The sequence below is a fragment of the Pezoporus wallicus genome, unplaced genomic scaffold, assembly GCF_028554395.1.
Source record: "Pezoporus wallicus isolate ANWC-B61680 ecotype Strahan unplaced genomic scaffold, APGP_CSIRO_Pwel_v1 contig_4012, whole genome shotgun sequence".
Lineage (NCBI taxonomy): Eukaryota > Metazoa > Chordata > Aves > Psittaciformes > Psittacidae > Pezoporus > Pezoporus wallicus.
The window spans coordinates 3,062,022-3,088,690 of NW_026637828.1; the positions used below are offsets into that span (position 1 = coordinate 3,062,022).

Genomic DNA, 26,669 nt, shown 5'->3' on the forward strand with positions numbered 1-26,669 from the left:
GTGGCAGAGGAACAACTTCCTGCCCTGAGCACCGCTGGAGCTGGCGGGGCTGGCTCCTCTCCCCCTCTTCTTCCCCAGGTTAGGACAGAATTTCCCCGAGGTTCTGTCACAGGAAGTCCTGATAAAGTTTTTTGCCCAAACTTACCCCTGTGCTGTGCAGCCTGGATGGAGTATGCTCAGATCAGCCAAGCGTCCATCCAGTGCCCAAACTGAATTCAGATGAACTGAGCATCCAAGGAGCATTCTTCCCTGGAGCACGTCCTTTGCAGCAGTGCCTTACGGCTCATGGGGCATGCAGTATCTCAGATTGTCCCAGTTCACTGAGCTCGGTTTGGGCATCTTTGGGCCTATTTAATGGCCTGTGCTGTTGTGGTCAGACTCGTTCCATTTCCTTTCTCAGAGAGCTGCTGGAGAAGACCCAAAAAGTCCCCTCTGCACCTTGCTTGCAGGAGGCTTTTGCCCAAGTGTCACCACCAGAGCTGGGGATCCCTTTCCTTAAGACATCTTTTCTCTTCCAGAGATCCCTGCCATCAACCCCACCTCCCTGGTCACCAGCACGGAGGCGCCTGCGGGTAAGTGCTTCACGTCCCAGGATTAGCCCATGGCCCCAGCCCTGCCCAGAGACATCCCATCCCATCTCCCCTCTACCCAGCACAAAGCGAGAAGGGCTGAGCCCTGCCAAACCCATGGGCAAAAAGCTTAATAGCAAAAAAAAAAAAAAAAAATTGGTGAAAGTGATGACTGAGATTTGAAATCCTGTGTATTTCTGGAAAGAGACCAACAAAGCTTGACAGGGCCTTGGGGAAAGAGTTTCTCCATCCCCTCTAGGGAGGAAAGCAGGTATGCAGCCCCCAGGGCCTCGCCACCCCTCAGCAGATTGTGGCTGGGGTTGTGGTGTGGGTGCTTCTGAGGTGGCTTTTTATTACTCTCCTTTTGTTATTGCCAGTGCCAGAAGTTTCTCCTCGGTGCCCTCTGCCCCTGAGGGCTCTGGCTCTCTGAGCAGTGCTGGGGAGAGCAGGGGAGTCTAGCAGGCTCAGGAGCTCCTGTGCCAAGGTACTGGCTGCCAGGTCTACCCTGGGAGATGAGTGGGTACAGGTCTGGAGGAGTGAAATGTTTGGGTATGAGCTGCTTATCCTGGCTGCGCAAGGTGATAGGACCATGAAAGGATCAGTGTCACTGCTGCTGTCACCCACCGAAGGAGGGACAGCTTCAGCAGCAGGCTGCAAACTTTGCATTTCTTCCCTCCTCTTCTTCTGCAGTCCTGTTGGCACTGAAGCATGGCTGTTCCTAGCCATACCCCTGTAGGGATCCCAAGCCACTACAAGAGGTTGAAGTTAGGGAAAGAAGCAGCCACTTACATCCTCAGGTCACCTTTCACCCTGCTGTCCCCAGGACCTTGGTCTTCTTTCACATGCCAGTGTGGGGGAATAGACATCCTGCACCATCCTTCACTCCATCCCATGGCACATGGTCCTGGTAAGAGAGCAGAAGCGCCTCCAACTCCCCACACCCATATGTACTGAGGAGCTTCCCCATGACTCATTTCATAGAATCACAAAATCTGAGACTGGTTTGTGTTGAAAGGCACCTTAAAGCTCATCCAGTTCCAACCCCCTGCCATGGGCAGGGACACCTTCCGCCAGACCAGGTTGCTCCAAGCCCCATCCAACCTGGCCTTGAACACTGCCAGGGATGGGGCAGCCACAGCTTCTCTGGGCACCCTGTGCCAGAGCCTCAGCACCCTCACAGGGAAGAGCTTCTGCCTAAGAGCTCATCTCAATCTCCCCTCTGTCAGGTTAAAGCTGTTCCCCCTTGTCCTGTCCCTACAGGCTCCTGTCCAAAACCCCTCTCCAAGTTTTTTGTAGCTCCTTCAGGCATTGGAAGCTGCTCTAAGGTCTGCTCAGAGCCCTCTCTTCTAGAAGTTTGGAGTACATCTATCCCAGGGGGAGCCTAATCCCTCCTTGGAGAGCCAGTGCACTGTGAACATTCTTCTCCCCAGCTCTCCTTCCTGCAGAAACCTCGCCTTGGGAGCGGAAAATGCTAACAGCCCCTCCCCAGGCTATTGTGGTGTTTACCGGGTGTTTACTTTGTTTTAGCAGGGCAGGTCTGCCTTAAACTGTTTTAGTTTTATCTGTGGCTTTGTGATGTCAAGATTTCTGGCTTCTAGCTTGATTATCTTTAATGCAAAGTTGCTCACCTCTGCCCAGAGCCTGCACTGGGGGAGCAGGGGATCCTCTTGGAGTCCTGCTGCCCCCTTGGCCGGCAGGGATCAGAGATGGGGTGGGTGATGTTGCCTTGCCCAACTCTGCCTCTGTTTCTCTGTCTCCAGTGTGCTGGTGCTGCAGGCAGGGCTGGCCACAGCGGTGCACCCTGCCTGCTTCCTGCATCCTGCCTGCTCCCTGCTCCCTGCCTGCACCCTCCTGCACCCTGATGCCCCTCTGGCTGCTTCTCTGTGCTGCAGGAGCTCCAAGCTCCCCCATGAGCAGGGCACTCCCCAAGAGGACACTCAGCACTTAGCCTCTCAATCCCTGCAGTCCTCCCAACCCAGGCAGCCTCCAAGCCCCTTCTCCCCCCATTTCCCCACATCCCTCCCTGCCGCTGGCAGCAAGTGCTGGGCTGCAGGAACAGGGGGACATTGTTCGGGGCCATCGTGCTCAGGTGCTGGACTTCCCCCCTCTCCCCATCCTCTTCCTTGCAGGGTCCTGTCCCCGGGTGCGTCCAGGCTTTTTGCTGACTTTGCCATCCACTGCATCGCTCTTCCCAGCTTTCTGCTGCCTTTCCCACCCTCCTGAGCCTTTGAGGTCTGGCTTTGATCTCTCTGCCCAAGCTGCTGACCGTCTCAAAGCTGAAACATCCTAGGTCCACCTCTTGTAATTTTTATTATAATTATCTTAAAATATTTTCCACTAAGTGGAAAAAAAATCTAGAAAATCCCATTCCCCATTAGCAGAATTAACAAAAACCATGGCGCACAAAACAGGGCTTTAAAGGAATTCAAAGTCAGCAGTAAAAAATTTGCAGCCATAACACCTAATTAAGTTACATCTCTCTTAAAACAAAATATTCCTCTTTCTTTTTTTTTTTTTTTCCAAGGTGAGGAGAAGTAAACCAGATGTGCAAAGCAAACTCACTGCCTCTTGCAAACGCTGCCCCACAGACTGGGGATGCCTGCACCAGCTGGTGGCTCGCTGGTCACTGGCCACCTCCTCCCATGTGTGTGCAGCATCAACCTGCTTTGTCTGTCCATGCAGCCAGCCATCCATCCATCCATCCATCCATCCATCCATCCATCCATCCATCCACCCATCCATCCTTCCATCCATCCATCCACCCATCCATCCTTCCATCCATCCATCCACCCATCCATCCATCCTTCCCATGTGCTGGCTCCCCACCAGCAGCAGAGGTGTTGCCTGTGTGCAGGGCATCATAGAATCCCAGATCAGTTTGGGTTGGAAGGGACCTTAAAGCTCATCGAGTCCCAACCCCCTGCCACAGGCAGGGACACCTTCCACTAGACCAGGTTGCTCCAAGCCCCATCCAACCTGGCCTTGAACACTGCCAGGGATGGGGCAGCCACAGCTTCTCTGGGCACCCTGTGCCAGCACCTCAGCACCCTCACAGGGAAGAACTTCTGCCTAAGAGCTCACCCCAATCTCCCCTCTGTCAGGTTAAAGCCATTCCCCCTTGTCCTGTCCCTACAGGCCCTTGTCCAAAGCCCCTCTCAGCTTCCATCACTCTGCGTGGGGAGGAAAAGGTTGTCCATCCTGCTGGGCAAGCCACAGAATGAGGTGGGAGCTCCCGTTTAGAGTCCCTTTCTTGTAGCATAAAAGGGTGGAGCAGGGTGTCAGGGACAGGCTTGTAGCATGTCTCAGAGGATGCAGTGGGATCCAGGATGAGGCTGAGGCAGCTCCCAGGGATGCAGCAGATGGGGGCACCTTTAGTGCCACAGCTGAGCATTTCAGTGCACCCAGCAGCCCCCCCAGCATGGGGAGACCCCACACCAGCTCCACAGCCACCACTGCAGTCCTGGGGGATGCAGCAGGGCTGGGGCAGCTCTGCCAGCTGGAGCAGAGGGGCTGAGCTGGGAACTGGGGCTCATCCCCCTCTTCCAAGAATTAGCTTTGTGCTGCACTGCTTTTCCCCAGGACAAATTTGGGACAGGTGGCACAAAGTCCCAGATAAAGGAGAGCCGGGCAGAAAGGAGAGCAGCAGAGTCTGTGCTCCTGTTTTCTTTCCTCTTTTCTCCTCCTCCCCTTGGCACAGGGCACTGTTATTCCCCCAGCCCCTCGTCTCTGTCACCCGTAATCACTGTGGCAACCTGCAAACAAAGACAACTTCAGAGGCTGCTGGCTCTGTCCTGGGATGTGGGGCCAAGCCAGAGAGAACCTGCAAGAGGGAGAGAAAAGATGAAAGATGGCCTTAGAAAAAAAAAAAAACAACACAACACAACCATGCCATTTGGAAAGAGACAAATTGAGATGTTCAAAGGAAGATGGCAGGGAAAAAGAAAGGAGGACAGGGCTGCTGCAGGCAATTGTTGGGATCAAAGCCTTTGGGGAGAGGGAAAGAGGCATTCCCTGCCCTCCCTCTGCTTGAGATGCAAATCTGGGGTCTTTAGAAATGCACAGAAAAGAGCCTCCTTTAGGACATGGGCCTTGCCTGAAGCTGGGACTGCAGGGAAAGGATGCTGTGGTGTGGACAGCATGGTGGCCTCCCCAGCCCATCTGAGCAGGGGATGCTTGGGCAGGAGGAGCAGTGGCAGAGCAGAGCCATGTCCCTTACCCACCAGCTTCCCATGGCCCAAGTTCCCTTCCCCACTTCTGGGCCACTGGCAAGTTGCAGGTCTCTGGAGGGGCTGCCCCATGAGGATGCTTTCCACCACCCTGGCCCCTGAGGGCTGAGGATCGCCACCCCACTGGTCTGGGGACAGACTGTCCTTTGGGCCTCCTCCCTGTGGATGGTGGGGTTGAGCCCACTCTTTCTCACATTGCCCAGGTTTGCAGGGCCATTCTGGTTGACTCTCCTTGGTCATGGCCCCTACCTGCTCTCCATGGTGGCCTTCATTAGCTCACCTACATTTCTCCCACCCATCCCTTTTTTGCATCTCAGAGGAGAGTCCCCAGGCTCCCTCTACTACTCCTGTGCTGACTTATCTTGCAGGACACCATCAGCACAGGAGGTGACACAGTCTGCTGGATAGGCCCAAAGTCACTTGATTTCTCTTCCTGGCTGATGTGGTGTCGGTGTTTGTGCTGGGATTTGAGTTCCCAGCCCCTGTGAGCTGCCATGCACTCCACCCTCTTCTCTTGTGGTGGTACGGGACCCCATGTCCTTCAAGCATCGTCATGCTCAACCCTCTGTTCTTCTTCCACAGACTGTGACTCCTACTGCAAGCCAGCCAAGGGCAACTACAAGATTAACATGAAGAAGTACTGCAAGAAGGACTATGGTAAGGACCTCCTCCCTCACTGGACCATGCTGGGCTTTGCTATAGGGGGCTGGCCACAGGCTGGCTGTGGGTGGGCGAGATGCAGATGTTCCAGGGCACGGGGAGCACCCAGCATGGAGAGGGGTCCCCATATAAGTCCCCCAAAGGGTACAATAGATGAGGTAGGTGGGGCTGCTGGTGATGGGCAGTTCCTGTCACCAGAACTTCCATTGAGAAGCAAGGCAAAGCACCACCGTGTCTCCTGCTCCTTTCCCTCAGTGGTCCAGGTGAACATCCTCGAAATGGAGATGGTGGCCAACTGGGCCAAGTTCACCATCAACATCCTCTCTGTCTACAAGTGCCGTGACGAGCGGGTCAAGCGTGGTGACAATGTCTTGTGGATCCACTTGAAAGACCTGTCCTGCAAGTGCCCCAAGATCCAGATCAGCAAAAAGTACCTGGTCATGGGGATCAGTGAAAACTCCACTGACCGGCCAGGACTGATGGCTGACAAGAACAGCCTTGTCATCCAGTGGCGGGACGCCTGGACACGCCGCCTTCGGAAACTGCAGCGGCGGGAGAAGAAGGGAAAGTGTGTGAAGCCCTGAGGGGTTTCCACACATTCCATCCCACCCCATGCTCAGCCCCAGCCCGGCTGTGCGCTGCCAAACTGCACCCAGAGACTCTGTACATATATATAGTGTGAACAGACTCTTCTGTCTATAGTGTATATTTTGGCAATGGTTTCCCCTTGTATGCACGTATGGTGCGCATGTGGGCCTTTTCCTCTAAGTGTGTATTAAAAATAACACAGTAATGACAAACCTTTAATGAGGAGCAAAGCAGAGTGAGATTCCATGGTGCCTGAAGGAGCTTGAAGGGGATTGATGTGCTTCTCTGGGCATGCTGTTGGTAGCACTTGTTTTCTAGGCTTTTCTTTTCCCTTTAGTCTTCTTCTGCCTGGTGACCTTTGAGTTGACAGTTCTCCCTTCTCCAGCATCCAGGCCCTGCTTCTTCCTTGCTCTCTAAAAATGTGCTGCAGTTAGATCTCTCTCTGCCCCTTCTCCTTGCCCAGTAGGGACAGGTCTGAGTCTTCTTCCATCATACTGATGTGTATATAGACAGGATGAGTGGAAACCATCCTAATGCTGAAGAGGGACCAGCCCCAGGTTCTCCACCAGGAAAAACAAATGAACTTTGAGTCATTCAGGCCTAATTGTCTGGTGACGTTGGGTTTACATGGACCAGTGCTGCCGCCTGCAGCAGGACCCATGTGATGCTGCAGTGCCTTAAGGAAAAGACAGACACTGGTTGGTGGCCAATACCAGGAAGAGCTGTGTCTGCCAGGGAGAAAAGGACAGACTTCACACCCCCACTGGCCATTACCTATGCTAGTGTATAGTCCAAGCAACCCAGTGGGAAAGACCTAGAGACACCCATTTTCCCCTCCCATGTCCTCCAAGGCTGTGGCCTGCCCCACAAGCAGGACCTCTGGCAAACAGGATGACCACAGCCATCATGTGTCATCATCCATCCACCCAGGTCTATGTCCCCGTATTCTTGGCTGGTACCAACTGACATAATTCCACCCATTTCTGTAGAGCTGACACCAAGTGACCGTCTGCCTTGGTGTGTATCCTTCAGATCTGGCTTGGCTGCATAGTCCCCTGAAGGTATTGCTGTGACCAAGGTTGTCTGAGGATATGCACAAGGCAGGGGTGGCACGAAGAGAGAAGAGCTTTCACTGACCCACCTCTAGTCTTTTATATCTTCTTCACCATGTATTAGCCTCCAGTTCAAGCAGACATCAGTATCATCCCATGTTGAGATTGTAGCAGTCTTGGCATAATAAATACGAGTAGAAATAATAGGTGCTCTGACAGTAGATATTCCTTTGCCTACAAACGTTGCCTTGCTTATTGAATGGCTCAGCGAGATATTGCAGCATACATCACAATTTTCCAGTGCTTTAGGATGATGCTTTGCTCCTTGGAGCCCGTGGCAGCTTACGTGGACTCCCCATCCCATGGCTGGTCCAGTGCTTCTGGGCTCCGTCATCCCATCATAGTGCTGGAGTCTGCAGCTGAAGACACAGGCTCAGGAGAGGGGAGTTTGGGAGTGAGGGTGTAGGCACTGGGGGATGTCTGTGTGGACGTGCGGATGCCCAACTCAGGGAGCTCAGTCCACTGATGAAGCTGCTGGAGGTGCTGGAAGTGGCTTTTCAGAGATGTGCAGAGCCTTTCAGGTCCTGTGGATGCTGGTGTGCCTACAGAAGGCATGAACAGAGCTGAGAGGAGGGCAGAAGCTGAAGGGCAAAGGGTATGTGCAATCACTTGGCCTTGCATGAGCTGGTCTTATACCACACTCCTAACATAGAATCCCCTTTCTCTCAGTTGAGCTGAGGGCATCCTCCCAGCCCTGGTTCCTCTTGTTCTGGTTCTCCCAGGCTATTGGTTTCTGCCATGAGACGGCCCTTGAAGTATGTAGCCCACCTACCCCTCCTCTTCCTCTTGTGGCTGCTTGCACTCCAGAAGCAGACCAGAAGCAGAAGCAGAGCTTACCCCAGGCTCACTCTGACCCCATGATCCCTACAGTCCTCATGCAAGTGTCAGAGGTGGAACACCCTTTGGTTGCACACAGCCAGGACGATGATCCCATTGGGGTTATCCCCACAGCCCCAGAGGCTGTTTGGCATCACCCCATGGGATGTGGGGGCTCTTGAGCCCCTCTTCTCAGCAGCTCAGCCCACGAAAGAGCAGGGCAGCACCACTGCATGGATGCCCATCAGGGCAGGGCTACAGAAGGCATCTGTTTTCTCCAAGCAGCTACAGCCTTCAGGAGAGGTATAATGTGTCTGTGCTACCCAAAAAGTACTCTTACAGCCTGCTGCGGCAGGAGGATCCAGGGTTTCCTTTGGCACCTGATTTCTCCTCCCTTGAAACAGAGAACCTAAAACTTTGAGGACTTTGGTGTTGGTGGTTGAAGCTCTCGGTTTACCCTCCCATACAGCTCATTCCTCTTGTTTCAGCTCTGCCACTTGGGACTGCTGATGAGCAGGGATGGCTCCCAGCTGGTGTCCCAGTACATATGTGTGTCCTGCTGGGGCAGATCGGAGACACTAGAGCAGGACCACCGCATGTGCCACGGGCTGCTGCTGAGGAGAGGAGCTCCCCCTTTCCTGGGTATATCCTAAAGTCCTGGCTGAAGGACTGGAATAGGCCACTTCGCACCTTCACTGAAGCTGCTGCTGTTGTCCTGACTTCCCCTGCTTGTGTCACTCCAAAGACTGAAGAAAGAATTCATTTTTCATTCATCAGCCTAGAGAAGAGAAGGCTCCTTAAGGAGAGACCTTATAACAGTCTTCCAATACCTGAAGTTGCCAACAAGAAACCTGGAGAGGGGCTTTGGACAAGGGCCTGTAGGGACAGGCCAAGGAGGAATGGCTTTAACCTGACAGAGGGGAGATTGAGATGAGCTCTAGGCAGAAGCTCTTCCCTGTGAGGGTGCTGAGGTGCTGGCAAAGGGTGCCCAGAGAAGCTGTGGCTGCCCCATCCCTGGCAGTGTTCAAGGGCAGGTTGGATGGGGCTTGGAGCAACCTGGTCTAGTGGAAGGTGTCCCTGCTTGTGGCAGTGGACTGGAACTGGATGAGCTTTAAGGTCCCTTCCAACCCAAACCTGTCTGTGGTTCTGTGGCTCTATGACTTGGGTGACAGTCATGCAGTCCTGGTGGCCAAGGCCAAAAGCAGTAGCCTTTGCAAGGCCAAGAGACATTGCAGCATAAACAAACTTGCCACAATGAAGGTGAACACTTTCCAAACCAGCTCTCTGATGCAAAAAAAAAAGTTAATTTAATGAAGGATCTGAAAAGATTCAGCATGCTCCGGTGCACTCTCACTCCTGGAGTGCAGACCCCGGCCCATGAGCATCAGGCTGAGCTCATGTGTGCTGAGGAATGCCATGCAAGGACCCTCTGCTCCAGCCTGCAAATGCCTTTTCCTAGTATTCAGCTGGGGCAAAATGATTGAGATTCAATCACTTTGAAGGAGAGGTCACATTTGCAAGTTCCCCCCTCACTTTGGGACTGAATTTTGCAGCTGTTTGAAATTTTTCTCATTTCAAAAGGCCAATGGACTTTTTTCATGGAAACATGGAATTTGGACAAATAAAGAAGCAAAACATGAGAATACTACAGGAAACTCGATGCTCTTTTTCCATGTAGTCCAGCCAGTTCCACTCACAAGATATCACAGGAGCTTAGACAGCTGTACCCCAACCTTAGTGGACAGAGAGATGAGTAGATGAGTAGGCACATGGATGCATACACATTATTTCCCACCATTTTTCTCTTGGTCACTGAAGTCCATAAAGATCCCACAGGAAAACACCTCCAGCACAGTCAAGCAAAGAGCATTTTGCTTGGCCAGTATAGCACAGCTCAGTGCTGGACTCTGGGACATGCTGCCTGGTGAGTAGCAAGATATACTTAGGCAAGACCTACTTGTTTGGCCCCTTGTCATGGCCTGATGTGGTCTCCTTACTCCCTTGATGCTCCCTGGTATACAGAGCAACTCCATCCTGCAATGCAGATCAACATGGATCTTAGTGGCTCCAGCTGCCACAGAGCAGTGATGGTGTCCCTACCAGCCCGACCTTTCCATGCTTTTACGGTTAACAGCATGGCACTTTGTCTCCTGTGGACATAGTGCACTAGGCATCAGTGGCCTGCTGCCATCCCTCAGCTGTGGTGACCTGTCGAACTGCCCCAGTCAATGCCACATCCTCCATTCTGGCTCTGCTGGGCTTTTGGTACAGCAGCACTCTGCCCACCACCCCTTACCCCGGCACAGGGCTTTACTTGGTGCTTTACAATCCTCACAAGCCTCATTAACCTCCCAAATTTTACTTCCTAAGCAAACCTCAGCCTCTCCTTTTCCCAGCTCCCCTCCTGCCCTCCCAACTCCAACCCTTCCACCCACCCAGGCTCCTGATGGAGGGGCTATAGGACCAGGGCAGGATGCACTTTTTCTACCCATGACCCTGTCAGCCAAGTGTTCAGGGGGTTGAGCTGCTCCAGCTACTCTTGTCCGTGCAAAACAGTGAGAAATGTGCCATTGTTCAAAATGTCAAGTGTATTTTAACAAGCCTTGGGGGCATTTATTACATCAGAGTTAACCACCACATCATTCATTCATTTTTTCATTTATTCCTTCACCTAATCTATCTATTTTGGGGGGTTGGAACTAGATAATCATTAAGTTCCCTTCCAACCCAAACCATTCCATGATTCTATGATCCCTCATCTTTATGAGAGCACAGTTCACTGATTTAACACACTCTCCCTGTGTGCCCAGGGTACCTGGGCTCCTGCAGGGTGCGGGGGCATGAGGAGGAAGGGGAGGTTCAGGGGATCCTGGGGAGCAGGGAGGCAACTTTCCAGTTCGGCTGTGCAGGGGGTACATGAGGAAACCATTAATCAATGGGCTGGCCTGTGCCATGTTTTCATAAGGAAGAGCCAAAGATGGGGAACCACTGTGATCAAGGGGGCACCATCTGGAGAAATCTGTCGTCTCCCTCCTGCTGAGTTTTTCCCACCTCAGTGGTGACGGAGAGGATGAGGGAGAAGAGTGGTCCCCACCAGCACCCTGGGGATGGGATGACCCTCCTGCAACTCCTGTAACCTCCACACCCCACAACCTGCACCTGCACTGCACCAGCCCTAAAGTATCTCTGTGATGTGCCAGGAGGTTTGCCAGAGGCACATAGGCCATGGCACTAAAAAAGCATCCTACCCAGGGGTCCTGCTGCCCTGGCAGAGCCATGCTGGTCCCCCTGTGACTCGGGCTCAGTATTGTGCCTCCTTCCAGGTTTTTGCTGCTCAGCTGCTACCACAACCTCATTCTCCCTTGTTTCATCCTCTGCTATTCATGTCCCCATAGAGGCACAGGACCCAGCAGGACTGCTATTTCAGAGGGATGCCATGTCTCCAATAAGTCAATGACAGGTTGGGGGCCTCTTCACGGGGCAGGATCAGGCCCCCACTGCCAAGCCACCAGCCAGCATCCATTAAAACGAGCCCCTCTATTTACACAGCCACTGTGGCACTCAAGCTGGTGTTTTCATCTTGGGCAAGATGTACTATCCAAAAAGCCTGGAGAAAGGGCCTCTCTGCTGTCTCACCACTTCCCCTCAGCACACCCACGTGATGGAAAATCATTGGGTGAAGCAGGGAGAGGTGTCACTCTCAGAAGATGGCTGGTGCTGGGGGAGCTCCATCAGATGATCACTGGGTTTGTCACTGCAACGACCATGGTCCTGCTCACGGTGAGGGGAGAAAGGGGATGGAGATGGGGCAGAGCAGACCCAGCTCCACACACCCAAGGCATCCGGAGGGTCACATCTCTCCCAGCACCAGCTGACCTCTGAAGCAGCAGTGCAGAGCCAGGGGCTGTATCCTGCCTGTCCCCTGCCTGTGCCCTGCCATACAGATGATAGCAGGAGCAAAGCTTCCCTGATGCTTGCAGCTCCATGGCTGTGCAATGGGTCAGTAACATGACCTCATGGCCACTTGAGGATTTTGGTATGTGGTGACTCTTAAGCATCCCTTCCCAGTGCTGCTGCCCACCCACACCGTGATCCCTGCAGCCTCGGGTCCGATCGGGATGGGATTGGTGTTGATTAGGTCAGTGTCCCAGGAGAGTGATCTCTGCATCATGGCAGACAGGGTTTGCTCATCCATCAGCAAGGCTAGCAAAGCCTGGCAAGCTCTGGGGTGGCTTTGGCCAGCACACTCATACAGAGCTTCACGCTGTCCCTTCTTCAGCAAAGCCAGACAGTACTGGATCTGGGAGGGAGACAGGGAAGCTGGAGGGGGTCAGGGGGGTGGCCAGGCAGCGCTGTCCCCATCACCAGCAATGCTCAGCTATTCCTTCCCCTGTTCCTCAGGTGCTGATCACAGCCTTCATTTCCATCCCTCACTCCAGTGCTCAGCTCTTCACCTTCAATAGCAATCTCTTCCCATCAACCTGCTGGATCTTGTGAGGAAACTCCCAGTCTCGTCCATTATGCAAAATCATCTCCCAGGGAGTGCCTGGTGAAATCATGGGGCCTTCGTCTGCCCCAGGCGCTTTCAGACTTTTCCCTGGCATGCAGTGGGATGACCATAAATCTCTGCTACTGCCTCCAAGTTGAACATTTCCTCCGAGCCTCATTATTAATTTTCTGAAAGATCCCATAAACCCCCAGATGGAAAAATATGGAGGTATTTGCACATGTGCCGTAAAACACATTGCCCATCTATTTCAAATGGATGTGGCAATATATAAAACATACTTAGGGCATGAGCCAGGTTTCATGGTATTTAAACAAGGCAGCATGATGTAATTGGAATTTACAGTATAGGAGCAGATTGAAGCTGGGATGTGTACCATATATCTTCGATCTCCTGAAGATTTGGCCTGCTTTATAATGCCAAATGCCTTTTGTACTTGTCACCTATATTTTAAGTGGATGAACAGCTCCGTTTGTGAAATATAACGGTTGGCAAATATGCATAGTTTTCCATCTGAATTTCACAGCCTCTCCAGAGAGATCTGTCCGATTTCCCTACAAACAGCATGTATTCCAGGGGATGCAGGTGGCCCAGGGCTTCACTTCCCTCATCATCCTGCCCAGCCGGCTCCTCTCCCTGAGCAGCACAGTGCTACCGCTGCATGGCCTTATGCCACTCAATGCTCTGCGCTGTGGAGTGGGGGTGAGGACCTGTTGCCTGCAATCACTGCACCCTGGGGCAGGAGAGGGTGATGAGCCCAGGTGCTACTGCATGATGCTGGGAAGAGTAGCAAAAGCTCCAGGTGCTGCTGGCAAGGATGCAGACAGGAGATGCTCCAGGCAGAGAGAGCAACCCCTGGAAAAGGTGTCACCATCAAGTGCTCAGAAGAGATAGATTAATAGAATCATAGAAGAGTTTGGGTTGGAAAGGACCATCCAGTTGGAAAGCTCATTCAGTCCCAAAACCCGTGCCATGGACGGGGACACCTTCCACTAGACCAGGTTGCTCCAAGCCCCATCCAACCTGGCCTTGAACACTGCCAGGGATGGGGCAGCCACAGCTTCTCTGGGCACCCTGTGCCAGTGCCTCAGCACCCTCACAGGGAAGAGCTTCTGCCTAAGAGCTCATCTCAGTCTCCCCTCTGTCAGGTTAAAGCCATTCCCCCTTGTCCTGTCCCTACAGGCCCTTGTCCAAAGCCCCTCTCCAGGTTTCTTGTAGCCCCTTTAGGCACTGGAGCTGCTCTAAGGCCTCCCCTTAAGGAGCCTTCTCTTCTCCAGGCTGAACCAGCCCAGCTCTCTCAGCCTGGCTCCAGAGCAGAGCTGTTCCAGCCCTCACAGCATTTCTGTGGCCCTCTGATGCTCTGATAAAACCTGTTGGGTGTACCTCATCTCCTTGTGGCATCCTGAAGCCAGCATGAGGGGCAGCGGGGAGCATCACTCCACAGCCAGGTGATGGGAGAGCTGGGGATGCTCACAGGTCCACAAAAAGGTACTGTAGGGCTATGGGGTGGGTCTGGGCAGGATCTGGGCCCTCAGGGGAGCCCATCTGCAAGCCTGGGGCAGAGAGGAGGAGACAGGAGGTGGAGCCTCCCATGCCTGCCAGCTCCAGGCAGGGCTGGTGGACCTGGTCTGTCCAAACTCACTAGCCCTCTCTTTACCCTCCTCCGAGTGACCAGGGGGTTTGGGATTAGGAATTTTTGAAAAATCAATAGATCAAGTTGCTCCCTTCTGGCAGAAGGAGGAAAACCCTCCAAAAAAACATCAGTTAGGAATAATCCAAGTGATTTGTTTGGAAAATCTTGAAGCCCAGGTCCTCCCAAGAGCCAGGATGGCCTCTCAGCCTCAGTCTCCACAGCCAGAAACCTAGAGCCAAGACCCTGGCTCCAGAGCAGGAAGCCTAGAAACTCCCATAGCCACAGCTAGAGCTGGAGCCCAATGGAGCTTCAGGCCACCTGCAGCTGAGCTAGGACCAGGATCCCACAACTCCACCTAGAGCGAGAAATGGAGCCTTCCAGAGGGTGTCTGGACATGGGGGTCAAGCTGGGCTGGATGCTGAGGAGAGGCCAGTCAGCTGGTTCAGTTCAGCAAACTGGCTTTTTCTGAGGGTAAAACCAGTTTGATTGAGAATTTTCTGACTAGCCCTAGCCCTTGACCATCAAGCATGGCACTGGACATAGATGAGACATGGGGCAGACCCTGAGGTTGCTGTCCCTCAGGAGCTTTTCCTGATTCACAGTGCCAGACTTAATCTCTGCTCATGACAGAGCAGAATTGCTCTGCAGAATTGTTAGCAGGCATTTGTTAGCTGGACAGTACTTGTTGTTTCTCAAGACCTCATCTATCATTTTCTGAAGGGCTTTTACTGCCAGACAGAAGGTCTCTGAGGGCTTCTCATGAGCTTCAAGTCTGTACAGCACAGTGAAAACTCCTCAACAAGGTTGTGTGTGTGTGCACTTCCAGCTCTCAGGCCTCTTGGATACCCAGCTATCAGAGGATGTTGAGCATCAGCTCTTTAAAAGCCAGAAGCCTCTCTGTCATCACCACAAGGGAAGCTAAACAGGGAATCATCTGCCTATGCTCGAGAGTTTGGACGTCACTAGGCCAAAGAATCAGCCAGTTACTGCTGAAGTTTTGGTGTTTGGATAACCCTCATGAGATGTGTCCTGTGAGGTGTTGGCACCATGTGGCAAGTTTGAAATCCTGGTGGAAGTGGTTGGCTCCTCGGTTGCTCTGCAGCCAGTGGCAGGGTTCTGGTGTGGGTTAAATGAAATAGAGCTGTGTTCTGTCATCCTAACTGCCTCTTAATGGCATGTTTCTCTGAGACAAACTCTGCCAGGCTTGTTGGTAGCCATCCACAATGTGCCATCAGGTTGCTTCTCTAGGCTGACTACAGTGGTCATCCAATATTTTGGTGCATTAATTATAAGGACAAGGAAACAAATAGAGCTTTTCCTGTGCTATCCCCATGGTGCTGTTTGTCAGCCTACCATTACAGATGCAGGAAGAGAAGAAAGCAGATGGTTTAAGCCCCAAGGCTTTACTAAAGGGCCTACAACCCGCCCCACTACCCTCCCACTCCCTCCCGCCTGGGGAAGGAGTGAGATTGCCAAAGGCTGAGAGCCTTCAAACCCAGGCAAAGCTGCTCTGACAAATGGATGGAGCTGGAGGTGATGGCTCAGGAGGGGATAGCGCAGATAATGGGAGACAGGCCTGAAGAGGTTGCAGATGGAGCAGCTCTAGGACATCAGAGAGACATGAGGCCTTTGTCTGTATGGCACACAGTGGGTACTGATGCTGTGGGACTGACCACCACAGAACAAGTCTTTCACAGGAGTCAAGAAATATGACAGAAAACATGTGTCTATACCTTTGGTCCTTTCATTTTCTCGCCACCCTCCTCCATCTTCTTCTTATTCATCTCTCTCACCTTTGACCTCTCCCCTCCTCCTGTCAAATTTTCCCTTTTCCCAAGTTTCTTGCTGTTTGGATGCTTGTTCTTCCATTCCTGTCAGGGGTGATAAATCACCTCTTTGGATGAGCATCATCAATACAACAGACCCATCCTTCTTTTGACCTCCTTGGCTCTGAGCCACTTCCAGGAAGTAAGGACTGGACCCTGGTAATGCTGGAGAGGAAGGAGATCACCAGCTGATCCAGTGGAACAGGAACCGGTCCATTCCCCTTTATCTGTCCAGTCACAAGTCCTGCTTTCAGTGGAGACTGCACATCCCTCTGGCCATCAAGCTGTGCATCCAGCTGGGGCACTTCATGCTAAAAAGATGGACATGTACACGTGCCCCTTTCTTTCTCTTGAGCTCCCTTACCTTGCTCTCCCCTTTCCCTCCCCCAACACACATCTGCTATCACAGTTCCAGAGAATTCGTTTCGTATCACCATTGAGCCATTTATTTCCTTCCAGAGAGTTAAAAGCCTGTCTCCCTTGATTTAGTGAGTCAGGAGTGGCTGGGAGGGAAGGGGGAGAAGAAAAGAATGAATGAAAGAAATAAAATAATGAGAAAAAGGTCTCAGGAACATCTGGAGTTGCTCTTAAGCAAGATGCAATATTCTTGGCCAGATGTTGAGTGACTGGCTTCTACTTGGGAAAAGTCAACATGGCAGATGTCAAAATCCCACCCGACACTACCTTCCCTTGCCTCCTTCCCCTCTTCATCTCCTTCTTGTCCTGCTTTGGTTGTGCTGCCCACATGATCCCCCTGGGATGGCACCAAGAGGATGGGGTGGTTTATTTGGGATCTTGATGGGTGTCACTGGGAGGCATCAATAGCTTGTCATTTGGAAACAACTGCTTTACCCAGCAGAGGGATATGGAGCTGCTGGGTGAGCTCACAGTGGTGCTGCCTGTCTTGGATGAGGCAGAGCCAGGCAGCTGAGAAGGCATCTACAAGGGGTTTCAAAGAGCTGAGAGCCAGGCTGCAGCAGGACAGTCTGGGTGGTGAAGCCATCTGAGATCTCTAGCAGCAAGGATTTCCCGGCAAGGCAAATCAATCCCAGGGTGAGCACAGCTGAGCAGGCAGCTGCCAGTGAGGCAGGAAGGGCACAGGCAGGCTGGGGCTCTTTGACAGACCAGTCATACCCCTCTGCAGTGCCCTGGTCATGACCCATCACCTCCTATATCATGATGCCCATCTGTCACTGAGCCAGCATGTCCAGCAGTGCCACCCAAGGATTCTCAGGAATGAAATATTTCTTCTTCCCACCGGTGGTTTATAAATGATGAGCCATGATGTGAAAAAGCAGAACTGAGGGTTAATCAGGGGAAAATCCCCATAGGCTGCTCAGGTGGAGGACTGGCACCCTGGGACAAGAGCAGTGTTGAGTGGCACCCACCATGCCAGGCCAGCTCCTTCCCCCCTGCTGGATGCCCTGCAGAGGCTGAGATCTATTCACTTCAGCCTGGCCACCTCTTCTACACCTCTGCCCTCAGGTCTCAGTGCTGTTACTCCAAGCCATGGCCTCCTCTAACATGCATCTCTTCAGCTTCCTACATCCCAGGGTGTAGGCTTGGCTGGTCCAGAGGAAAACCCATGGCCAGGACCATCCACCACCCTTCACTGACGCTGTCCTGAGGATCAATAAGGAAAAGGACCAGTACTGCTTCCAATCAAACCCAAGCACTGTCTATGGCCTTGTACAGAGCTCCCACATCCCATTATAATGGGTGCCAGAAGCCCAGAGTTTATGGCCAACCATATAGGGTTTTTGGGAGCTGGAACCTCTCCTCATGCCTCAGTGATGTCCAAGTACCAGGCCTCTTCTGGAACCTCCCATGCATCAAAGGTTACTCTGAGTGCAGAAAGAACCACCGATGTCTTCCCTCCTCACTGAGCTGGACCAGGTTAAGCAGAGACTTCCCTCCCTTCCCAGTGGAAGTAGGAAATGAAGGGCAGAGAAGTAAAGGACAGCTGAGACACCCCTCCCATCCCCAGACCCTGCCTGCACGTGGTCACCTCAGCAAGCACTGCTCCATGTCACACGGCTGCCATGGTTAGGACGTGCCCACAAGAGGCTCTGAATCATGCCAGTGGTGCCCATGCCCAGATGAACCCTCCTGCTCGAGAGGCGTCCCTTTGAGTGCTGCTCTCCTCATCTTGCCAATAGCTGCAGCTCCCAAAGCCCACTCACACCTTTTGGTTACTGTCTGAAGAAGCTGAGGAGCCACAGTCAGAATGAGCATCTTCTGCCTTTTCAGGGCAGGGACAGGGCCACCTTAGCTGGCTTGTGAATGAAACACACAGGACCAAGATGCATGTCTGAGTCTGCCTGCAGCCTGCCCTGCACTTCTTTCCTTATCTTGGACTGAAAAAAATAACTGGAAGACATCTGCCAAGAGCACAGGAGCAACACATCCTCAGGGGCTTCCTGTCTCCCTGTGCCCCAATGGCCTCCTCTCCCCCAGCACAGGCTGCGCTGCAGAAGGGCACACTGTCTTCCCACCGCTGCTGGTCTCAGTCCTGCATGTCCTAGGCTGGCCTCCCAATGGCCAGGAGAGGAGGGACCTGCTGAGGGGGTGTCATCTGTCCCAGTTGCTCACTGAAGGTCTGCAGTAGGAAGGCTTGGTCCTTTCCATGACCTGGTACATTGGCAGGGGAGGGCTGGGGGTCACCACTCTACGGTGACCATCTCTGGGTACCCAGAGTCTTCATCCCCATGTGGCATCAAAGCTCTGTGCTCCCTCCTGCTATGGGGGGGATGGACATCTACGGTCCTTAATCCAGGGGAGGGTTACTAGGATAAGATCTGTATGGAGACAAAAGCATCTCTGAACAACGAATCAAGCTCTGGTCTTCTTTCTGCAGGAGCATCCCTCTCTCCCCATGCTGCCTAGAGGAGCCCGTGACCCTCTACTCATCCACAGGGATGGGATAGAGATCCCTCTCTCTCAGACCAAGCTGCCCTTCAGAGATGGAAGCAGGTGAAGTGGGATGACAAGAGCAGGCACGAAAAGCAGGATCTTTCATGAAACAACAGAGACATCCCCACTCCCACATGCCCACCCCGTGGCTGTGGAGCAGGATACCCAGTGGATGTGGAAGGCTGAGGAGGGGCCATGATAATGACAACCAGGAGAGTGGGTAGTGATAAGCCCCCAGGAATGCGGCTGTGACAACTCAGACCTTGGATGGGCCAATTAGGTAAATAGAAAATTTGGAGTGCAGGATCAAAGCTGGAGTGCACAAGCTTTATTTATTTGGAAAAGGTCAGATTATATTGGCAGATGTGTTAAAGGAGAGAGGAGGGGAAAAAACCCTTTCAAAAACATTGGCCCTGATTTGAGGTTTCCTGACAGGCGGGTTGGGGTTTTTCCCTTTCTTCGGAACACGGGTGGGCAGGAGCGCTGGCAGCAAGAGACAGGCATGTCTGGAAGGCCCCATGGCCCCATGGCCACTCTGCCAGCAGCAGCAGCCCCACAGATGAGGTCCCTCTGGCTTGGAGCCCAAGCCCCATCACGCCACACTGGCCACACTGGTCCTCTGCAGCTGGTCCCAGAACTGCTGTCCATGAGGTGGTCTCCACAGTTGGACCTGGCCGGCTCTGTCCATCACTTCCCTTCCTGGCCCCCACAGCAGCTCTGGCAGTGCACCCCAAGGTGATGCTGCTGTCCACCCAGTGCCACCCTTGTTGTCCCTGGCCATCCCAGTTCACTGTTCCACCACTGCTCTTCTGCCCGTCTGGTTTTCCCGGCTTATAGAGGTGCAAAACCTGCTTCAGTGGTAAGCCCGGCAGCATCTCACTGTGCCCATCCTGTTCGTAGGCTCACTGGCCCAGGGGGCAGGAAGACCCCAAGATTGCCTCTCATTGATGAACCTGGGGGCATTCCCAGTGCTTCCCTTGTTTCCAAGCTGATGCCCAGGCTGGGGCTGGACTGGGTGTCCCCAGCTTCTGTTCCAGATCACCACCTCCCCATGACAGGCCAGCCCCCACCACTGCAAATGGGGAAAGACATCACCTCCTTTTGAAACCCAAAACTGTGGGAGGGTCATGCAAACCTCAGCATCCCACATCCCTGCTTCCCAGAAGCAGTGTAGGGGGGTCCCAGCTGGGGAAACTGAGGCAGAGAGGACAGGAGGGGAGCAGGGGGACCTGGTGCAGGCAGCAGAAAGCAGCAGCATCTAGCACCAAGGCGGGGAGGCTGCAGGAGGGATCTGCAATGGGGGAGAGGAATGTATTTGCCCAGGCAGGAAATTGTTGGGCTCATGAGCATGGGACCCGCCTGCTAAGAAAACAAGCGGAGGCAGGGAGGCAGCAGGGGTGAGGGCCAGCGGGGGGGGGGAAGGAAGAGGGCTCTGGGCAGGAATGTAGGCTGCGTTCCCACTCCGGGCAGGTGTGCCAGAGCCGCAGCTCAGTTGCAGGAGCCCCATTTCCTCCTCAGCTAGACTTGGCCTGGCCCTGCCTCAGTTTCCCCAAACCTAAACACACCCTTTGCATCCCACATGCAGTGACAAGCCCCGTCCCAGTGATCCTGGTGCAGGCACAAGCTGTCAGTGAAGCTGACGGCTGCAGGGCTTGCTAGACTTCACCCAGAGCCATGGCCATGGGAGCTTCTGATCTCTCATGTCCATGGTTATAGAGAGGACAATCCCTGCATTACCACTGATAACCCTGCACACGGGGTGCCACAGGGGTGATGGAGTGAGAAGCACAGCTCACAGGGATCGTGTGGGTCAGACCAGAAGCAGGGGAAGGAGCCAGAGGAGGTCCTGATGGAAAGGGGCAAGGTGGTATGGCCACAGTGTTGGCCAGGGGCAGGCTGTTGGCAGCTGCCCGCAGCCTGGGCCCCCATGGTGCTGCCCCTGCATGGCCACCACAACTTGTCTGCACCAAGGGATGCTTGATGCAGTCCCAAGATGGGTTTACAGCTGTGGAGACATTTCTCAGTCCTTTCTCTTCCCTTTATGTGACAATATGCCAGAAAATGCCACCTGGATCACGGCACCATTTGGAAACTCTGCTGGCATGTAATACAATATCTGGCAGAGGTGCCTAAGACTTTATCTGCAACAGATCAGGTCGGAGCAAAGCCTTCTGAGACAGCATCTGGAAGTGGTTTAACTTTTGCCAAGTTTTGCATGAAATACCAGTTTTCCACCCCTTTCATTTAATTTATTGAAATTAGGAGGGAACCCCCCCTTCCTCCCCTCTTCTGCCACTCCCCTCACCCCTGGATACTCCTCTGGGGCAGCTCAGCTTCTCACAGCTCTTCTGGAAAAGCTGAAGACATCATGAAGCTGCATCTCAGGCTTGGGGGCTCCTCCCTGTGCTGTGACAGGCAGGCATCTGAGTTGCGTTGAACCAAGTTGTGGGCAACAAAGGGAGCAGGATGGTGGGTGAGGAGCCCGTGGTAGCCAGCACAGAGAGTGATGGAGCAGGGATGGCTGCAGCACCCCAGGGAGATGCCCTGGAGGATGTCCCACCATGCTGAGTAGAGGCACAACTCATCACACAGCATCACAAGCTGGCTGTGACAAGCTGCGCTCAATGCCAAGATTTCAGAGGATGGGATGTTTTAACCAAACCTAGTGTTTTCAGCCCAGGCTCCATCCCACTTGCTGCAGAAAGGGGGGAGACACAAGGTGCTTGAGCAAAGCACCTCACATGCTAGAAAATCTGGCCATGTTCTGCACCCAGCTTTAAACTGCTCAAGCAGCTGCCAGGCTCTGCACCCTCTCTCTGGAACTGTCATGTAAGAGTTACCACCTGAGGCAGGGCAACAGAAAGGGACAGCCCTGGGAAGGACAGCACCAGCCCTGCCGTGAGCTCTGCCTGTTGCCAGTGGGTCCCAGGGGCCACCATGTGCTGTGTTTGCAACTTCCTTGCAGGTGTTTTTAGGATGGAAATGGCACCTTGGGTCTGGGGACAGATTTGTCCATGTGAGGTGGTGGACAGTGTCCTTCCTGGCATAGGGGAGCAGCAGTATATTGCCGCAAAGGAGAGCTGGCATGGGGCAAGGACCTGGCTCTCCCTCCACCGTGGGGATGAAAGGTAGGGGACAGGAGACCCCCGGCCAGGGGAGAGGTGCTGGAAAACTGAGAGGGGCTCTGCCTCAGTAAGAAATTCGGGTGTTAAAATAACTTCCATCTTCCAGGTTGGAAACATATCCCAGGCTCTCGTCCGGCGAGAGGCGTTGTGGGCAGATGCCCAGCTGCCTGCAGCTCCCACTGGCATTGCTCCATTGCTCCATGGGACAGTCCTTGCAAGCTCTTTCTTGACCATCCAAGGAGCATGGGGAGCGTGTGTGGAGATGGCACCGGCCCAGGCTGCATGACACAGCCTGGGCAGGCCCCTCCCGCAGGAGGGACGGGGGTTATGAGACTGCTCAACCCCTGGCTGGCACTGGGGACCGGGGCTGGCCGCAGCCGGCTCAGCACAGCCAGAGTGCCTGCCGAGGCTGGGCTCTGCGCTGGTTTCCCCTCACCCTGCGGCTCCAGCCCCGGCCGTGCCGCAGCTCCCTGTGGGTCTGCAGCTCGGCCAGGACCATATGTCCCTGCGATGCCATCGCGGTGCTGCTGCCAAGGCTGAGCATCGCTTCCCGCCACTCCCGCTCTTGCAAAAGGGGGATGTAGGGACAAGGGACCCCGTGTGCACATCCTTCGGGGGCGGAGGAGTCTTTAACTCCCTGAGGCCAAGGCTGCACTTCCACCCTGCCTGAGGACCTGCTGCGAAAGGGGTGGAGGAGGTTTCAAGGGGTCCTCCTCTCCCACTCAGCCCCACATCCCTTAACCTCTGTTCCTTCACCCTCCTACCTCTCTGCCCCCCACGGGGGCTGGAAGGGCATTTGTTTTGCACTGGCACAGGTCCATGTGAAGCCCGGCTGCCAGGTGGGGAGGAGAGGTGAGGCTGAGCCAAAACTATAGAGCAAGGCATGTGAGACTCAAGATTTAGCTGTGCTCATCCCTGTCCTTCTCCTCCCACCCCCGTCCCCCAGAGCATTGTGCCTTTCCCATATGCTGGCAGGGCCAGGCTGGCTGCTTTCAGGGCCAGGCTGGCCACGGGCAGGGCCTGAGCAAAGCAGCGGATGCCGCTGGCTGCAGCAGCCTCAGCCTCAGGGGCTGCATCAAAGCCCCTCTGCTCCAGGGAGAAAGAGGGGGCTCTGGCCACTCCAGAAGCCTCCCCAAACCCATGCATTCTCCAGCATGTGCTGTTGTGTCCGCATCTTCCCAGTGTCCCCATCCAGCCATGGCCCTGCAAGGGGTGGCACAGGTTGGGACTGAGCCACAGTGCAGGATGTGACCTATGGGGGTGAGTCTACCCCGGATACCTATCATGGGCATCGGCCATCACCCCTACAAGAATGTCATCAGGGCAGCACCATCCCCACTGCTGACGTTCTTGCAGGGTAGGGAGCAGAAGAACCTGTAGGGACCCCTGGGAAACCCAAGCCCACTGGGACTGGCGAGCAGGTTATAAGAGACAGACTCCTGGTCCAGCTGGATTTCTGCCTCCTCACAGCCCTCCTCCGTGGTGCTAGCCTGAATTTCAGAGCTGGGGAAACTGAGGCTCATCATGTCCCAGCCAGGCTTCATCCAGGACCTGGGGCTGTCCTCCCTGTGGGGTGTCCATCCGTGTCTGACATCAGTATGGAGGTGGGATGTGACAGTTCTCTAGACATGAACAGCTTCTGCAGGTTTTCTTCAGTGCACTCTGTGATGGCTCCATCCTTTTCCCCAGATCTGGAGACAGTCACCAGCCCTGCTCCTCATCCCTGGGCTCCTTCATCCTGGAAATCTTGCCTGGACTGGCTGCTGATTCACTGCAGGAGCCATTTTGACCAAACCTCCTATTTTAAAATACTGAGGAAGAGCAAAGGAAGAGCAAGAGCTGAGCAGTGCAAAATGCAGCTGGGGCACTGCTGGGGAGCTGTGACAGTACATACAGCTCAGCCAGCTAGGAGTCATCCCTATGGATTAATATTAAACCCTGCCAGAAAATCAATGTGGAGTTGCTTCCTAGCCTGGATCTGTGCCTTGGGAACTAGCAGGCTGAGGGATGCTGTTGCATGGCAGTGAAGATGACCTGACCCCAGCCTCTCCCCTGTACCACCCTGCATCAGTCAGCGTCTGCCTGGCACAACTGGCTGGCAGTAGCGATGCCACGAGGCCCCATAGATGCTGGTCTGTCCCAGCCTTGCTCTTCCAGCAAGATTGCAGTGCCTTCACCCCCTCCTCACTTCCTCACTTCCCCCTTTCTTGGCCGGGTGTTTGCTGGTGCAGGTGCACTCCGGTCCCCATCACCACTGCCCTGTTTTTAATTAGCCAATAAAGAAAGCACCCTTTGAAGCAGGTAGGGGATTCCTCTCATCCCTGGCATTGCTGGGCTGCCTGGCTGTAACCCTATTCCAGTTAAAAGCTTTCTGCACCCAGCCAGGGCCCACCGGGCCTCTGGCTTGCCCCACACCTGCAGGCAAATTCCCACAGGCTGCCCTCTTGGCCACTGGTGCAATTACCCAATGTGATGATTAACTGGGGAGCACAAGGATGGACGGGTGCTTTGCTTTTACAGGAGCCACCATTTTACTACCAGAGAGGGGCTGCTGGGCTCCCTCACCCTTGGGCAGCCCATCCCCAAAGCCAGAACTGTGGGTGGGTGCTGGGGGGACCTGGGCCCCAGCATGGATGTCCCCTTCCTGACATCCCCATACCCATCTCAGAAACCATGTGCTGTTGTGCATAGGGCTATGAAGCCCAAAGCTGGGCTGGTTCCTCTGCTCCTCCCAGCCCACAGGCAATGGGCTCATGACTTGGGGAGAGAAAACCAAGCAGTGGGGCCCGGTGTCCTCTTCGGGGCAGGGTCTCTGCTGCCTGGCCTCCAGCTACCCAGAAGAAGGACAGGGCTGCAAAGGCCAGTGCACATTCCCCTGCTGCAGGCACATCCCACACCATGGCATACCGAGGGCTCCCGGCCCCACGTGCTGCCCATTACACTGCGGAAACACTAAAAGCCTGCTTCGGCGTGTGCCTGTGTGGTCTGCAGCAATGCCTCAGCCTGACATAACCCAACCAGAGAAAGCCCCGGGCTGAGCTTTACATCTTCCTGCCCTTTGCCAGCACCCCCCATGTGTGACCCCCCATCCCATGGCCAACATCTCTTCTCCATACCAGAGAGATGGCTCGGGAATCCCAGCAGCAACCCCTGGCAGGGTGAGCCCAGCACACCACAGCACTGACATCATTCATATCCTGCTTTAAATCAATTGCTGCACCCTGGCAGCTCTTTCTCCACGGTCCCATGTTATTCTTTTACTCAGTCATGAAGAGAATGACTCTGTTTTCCTTCAGCAGTTTTGGTTCTTTTTCCTCTTTTCTTTCTTTCTTCCTTTCTTTCTCTGGGTAAAGGATGGGGTCGGAGCAAATATTCGTTTCCACAGTTCCAGCTCATTGAGAACAATAAGGGCAGTAAACAGAGGGCAGCATTGCTCAGGAATGCAAAGCATTTGCCTGAGGTTTAAAATTACTAAATTTTTACAGGCAAGAATATATATTTTTTTAGAGACCTTTAAGGACAGGCCAAATTCTGCTCCCCCATATAGCTCCCCCTGCCCCAGCACCCCTATATCCTTCACCTTCACTGGGTTTGTTGCAAACTGGCACTAAGAGTGAGAGGTGATGGACGACTTGATGAGTGGCTGGATGCTACAGGGCAGGGGCACCTGTTGGGTCACATGTGCCCTCCCCTGGTGCTGCAGGGCAAGGTCAGGCTGACACCACACAGGAGTCACATGCTGCCCATCAGCACTGAGGACAGAGGACAGCAGGGCCAGTCTGCAGGGAGGCAGGACAGCTCCCCCCTTCCTGGACACCCAGGATCTTCCCAATCCAGCCAGGACAATTCCCACCTCTGGCAGTGGAGCAGGCACTCACAGGTTGCTGTGCCCTACTACTGCCGTGCTCCAGTCTGGAGGTGCTACCCATCCAGCACAGGTACCATCCCATCCCACATCCCTGCATTCCCACCAACTCAGAGCATTCCCTTCCCCCTTGTTGCAATGCCAGCCCTATTGCTGCTTCTCCTGCAAACAAGGGAAGACTTGTTGGGATGCAGGAAGACAGGGATGTCACTTCCCAATCTCAGCTGCCCAGTGCCACAGCCACATCTGGCACTGGATGATGTGAAAGTACATGGGCTCCTGCTCAGCTGCACTGATCCCCAAGTCTCCATCAAGTCCTCCCTCTTGGAGGAGGCAGAAAGACCAGGACAGTCAGCTGAGGACGTTCAGGCTCACAGCTCCACTTCCGAAAGAAACGGAGGAGGGAAGCATTGTTTTATTGAGAGCAATTGCTCTCACAGCCCTGCCCCAGTAGACACGCATGCATCCTGTCTCGGGTCTGATTAGCTCCAGATCTGCACATGCTGGCTGTGTGGGGATGGCTTCCTCCCACTCCTGCAGCCCCCTCGCCCTGGGGCCACCCCCTGCCGACCTTCCACCCCATGTCCCCAAAGACATCCCAGCACCACTCGCAGGGAGCAGCTGCAATTCCTCCCATCTGGTTCCTCTTTGCAGATCCAGCTCCCAAACGTTTTGCCGCTCACGCAGAGGCTGAATGGAAACATTTGGGCCCTTTCTCTTTGCTCGCCTCTTCCTCTCCATGGCTGTGAAACCTTCACTGTGGTGGCATGGGTGCTGCCTAGGGGCATCGGGCTGACCCCGACCACTCTCCCCTGCAGGACATCAGGCA

The 26,669-nt window shown here is 54.1% G+C and overlaps 1 protein-coding gene across 2 annotated transcripts in view; it reads left to right on the forward strand.

Moving 5' to 3' along the window:
- NTN3 (netrin 3) overlaps positions 1-6,262 on the forward strand; it is a 29,631-nt gene extending 23,369 nt beyond the window's left edge. For both annotated transcript variants that reach the window (XM_057408031.1, XM_057408030.1), the window contains exons 5-7: positions 519-572; positions 5,378-5,452; positions 5,711-6,262. In XM_057408031.1, coding sequence (XP_057264014.1) covers positions 519-572; positions 5,378-5,452; positions 5,711-6,039 — 458 coding nt within the window. In that variant the 3' untranslated portion in view covers positions 6,040-6,262. The remainder of the gene's footprint in view (positions 1-518; positions 573-5,377; positions 5,453-5,710) is intronic.
- Positions 6,263-26,669: the final 20,407 nt, after the last annotated feature.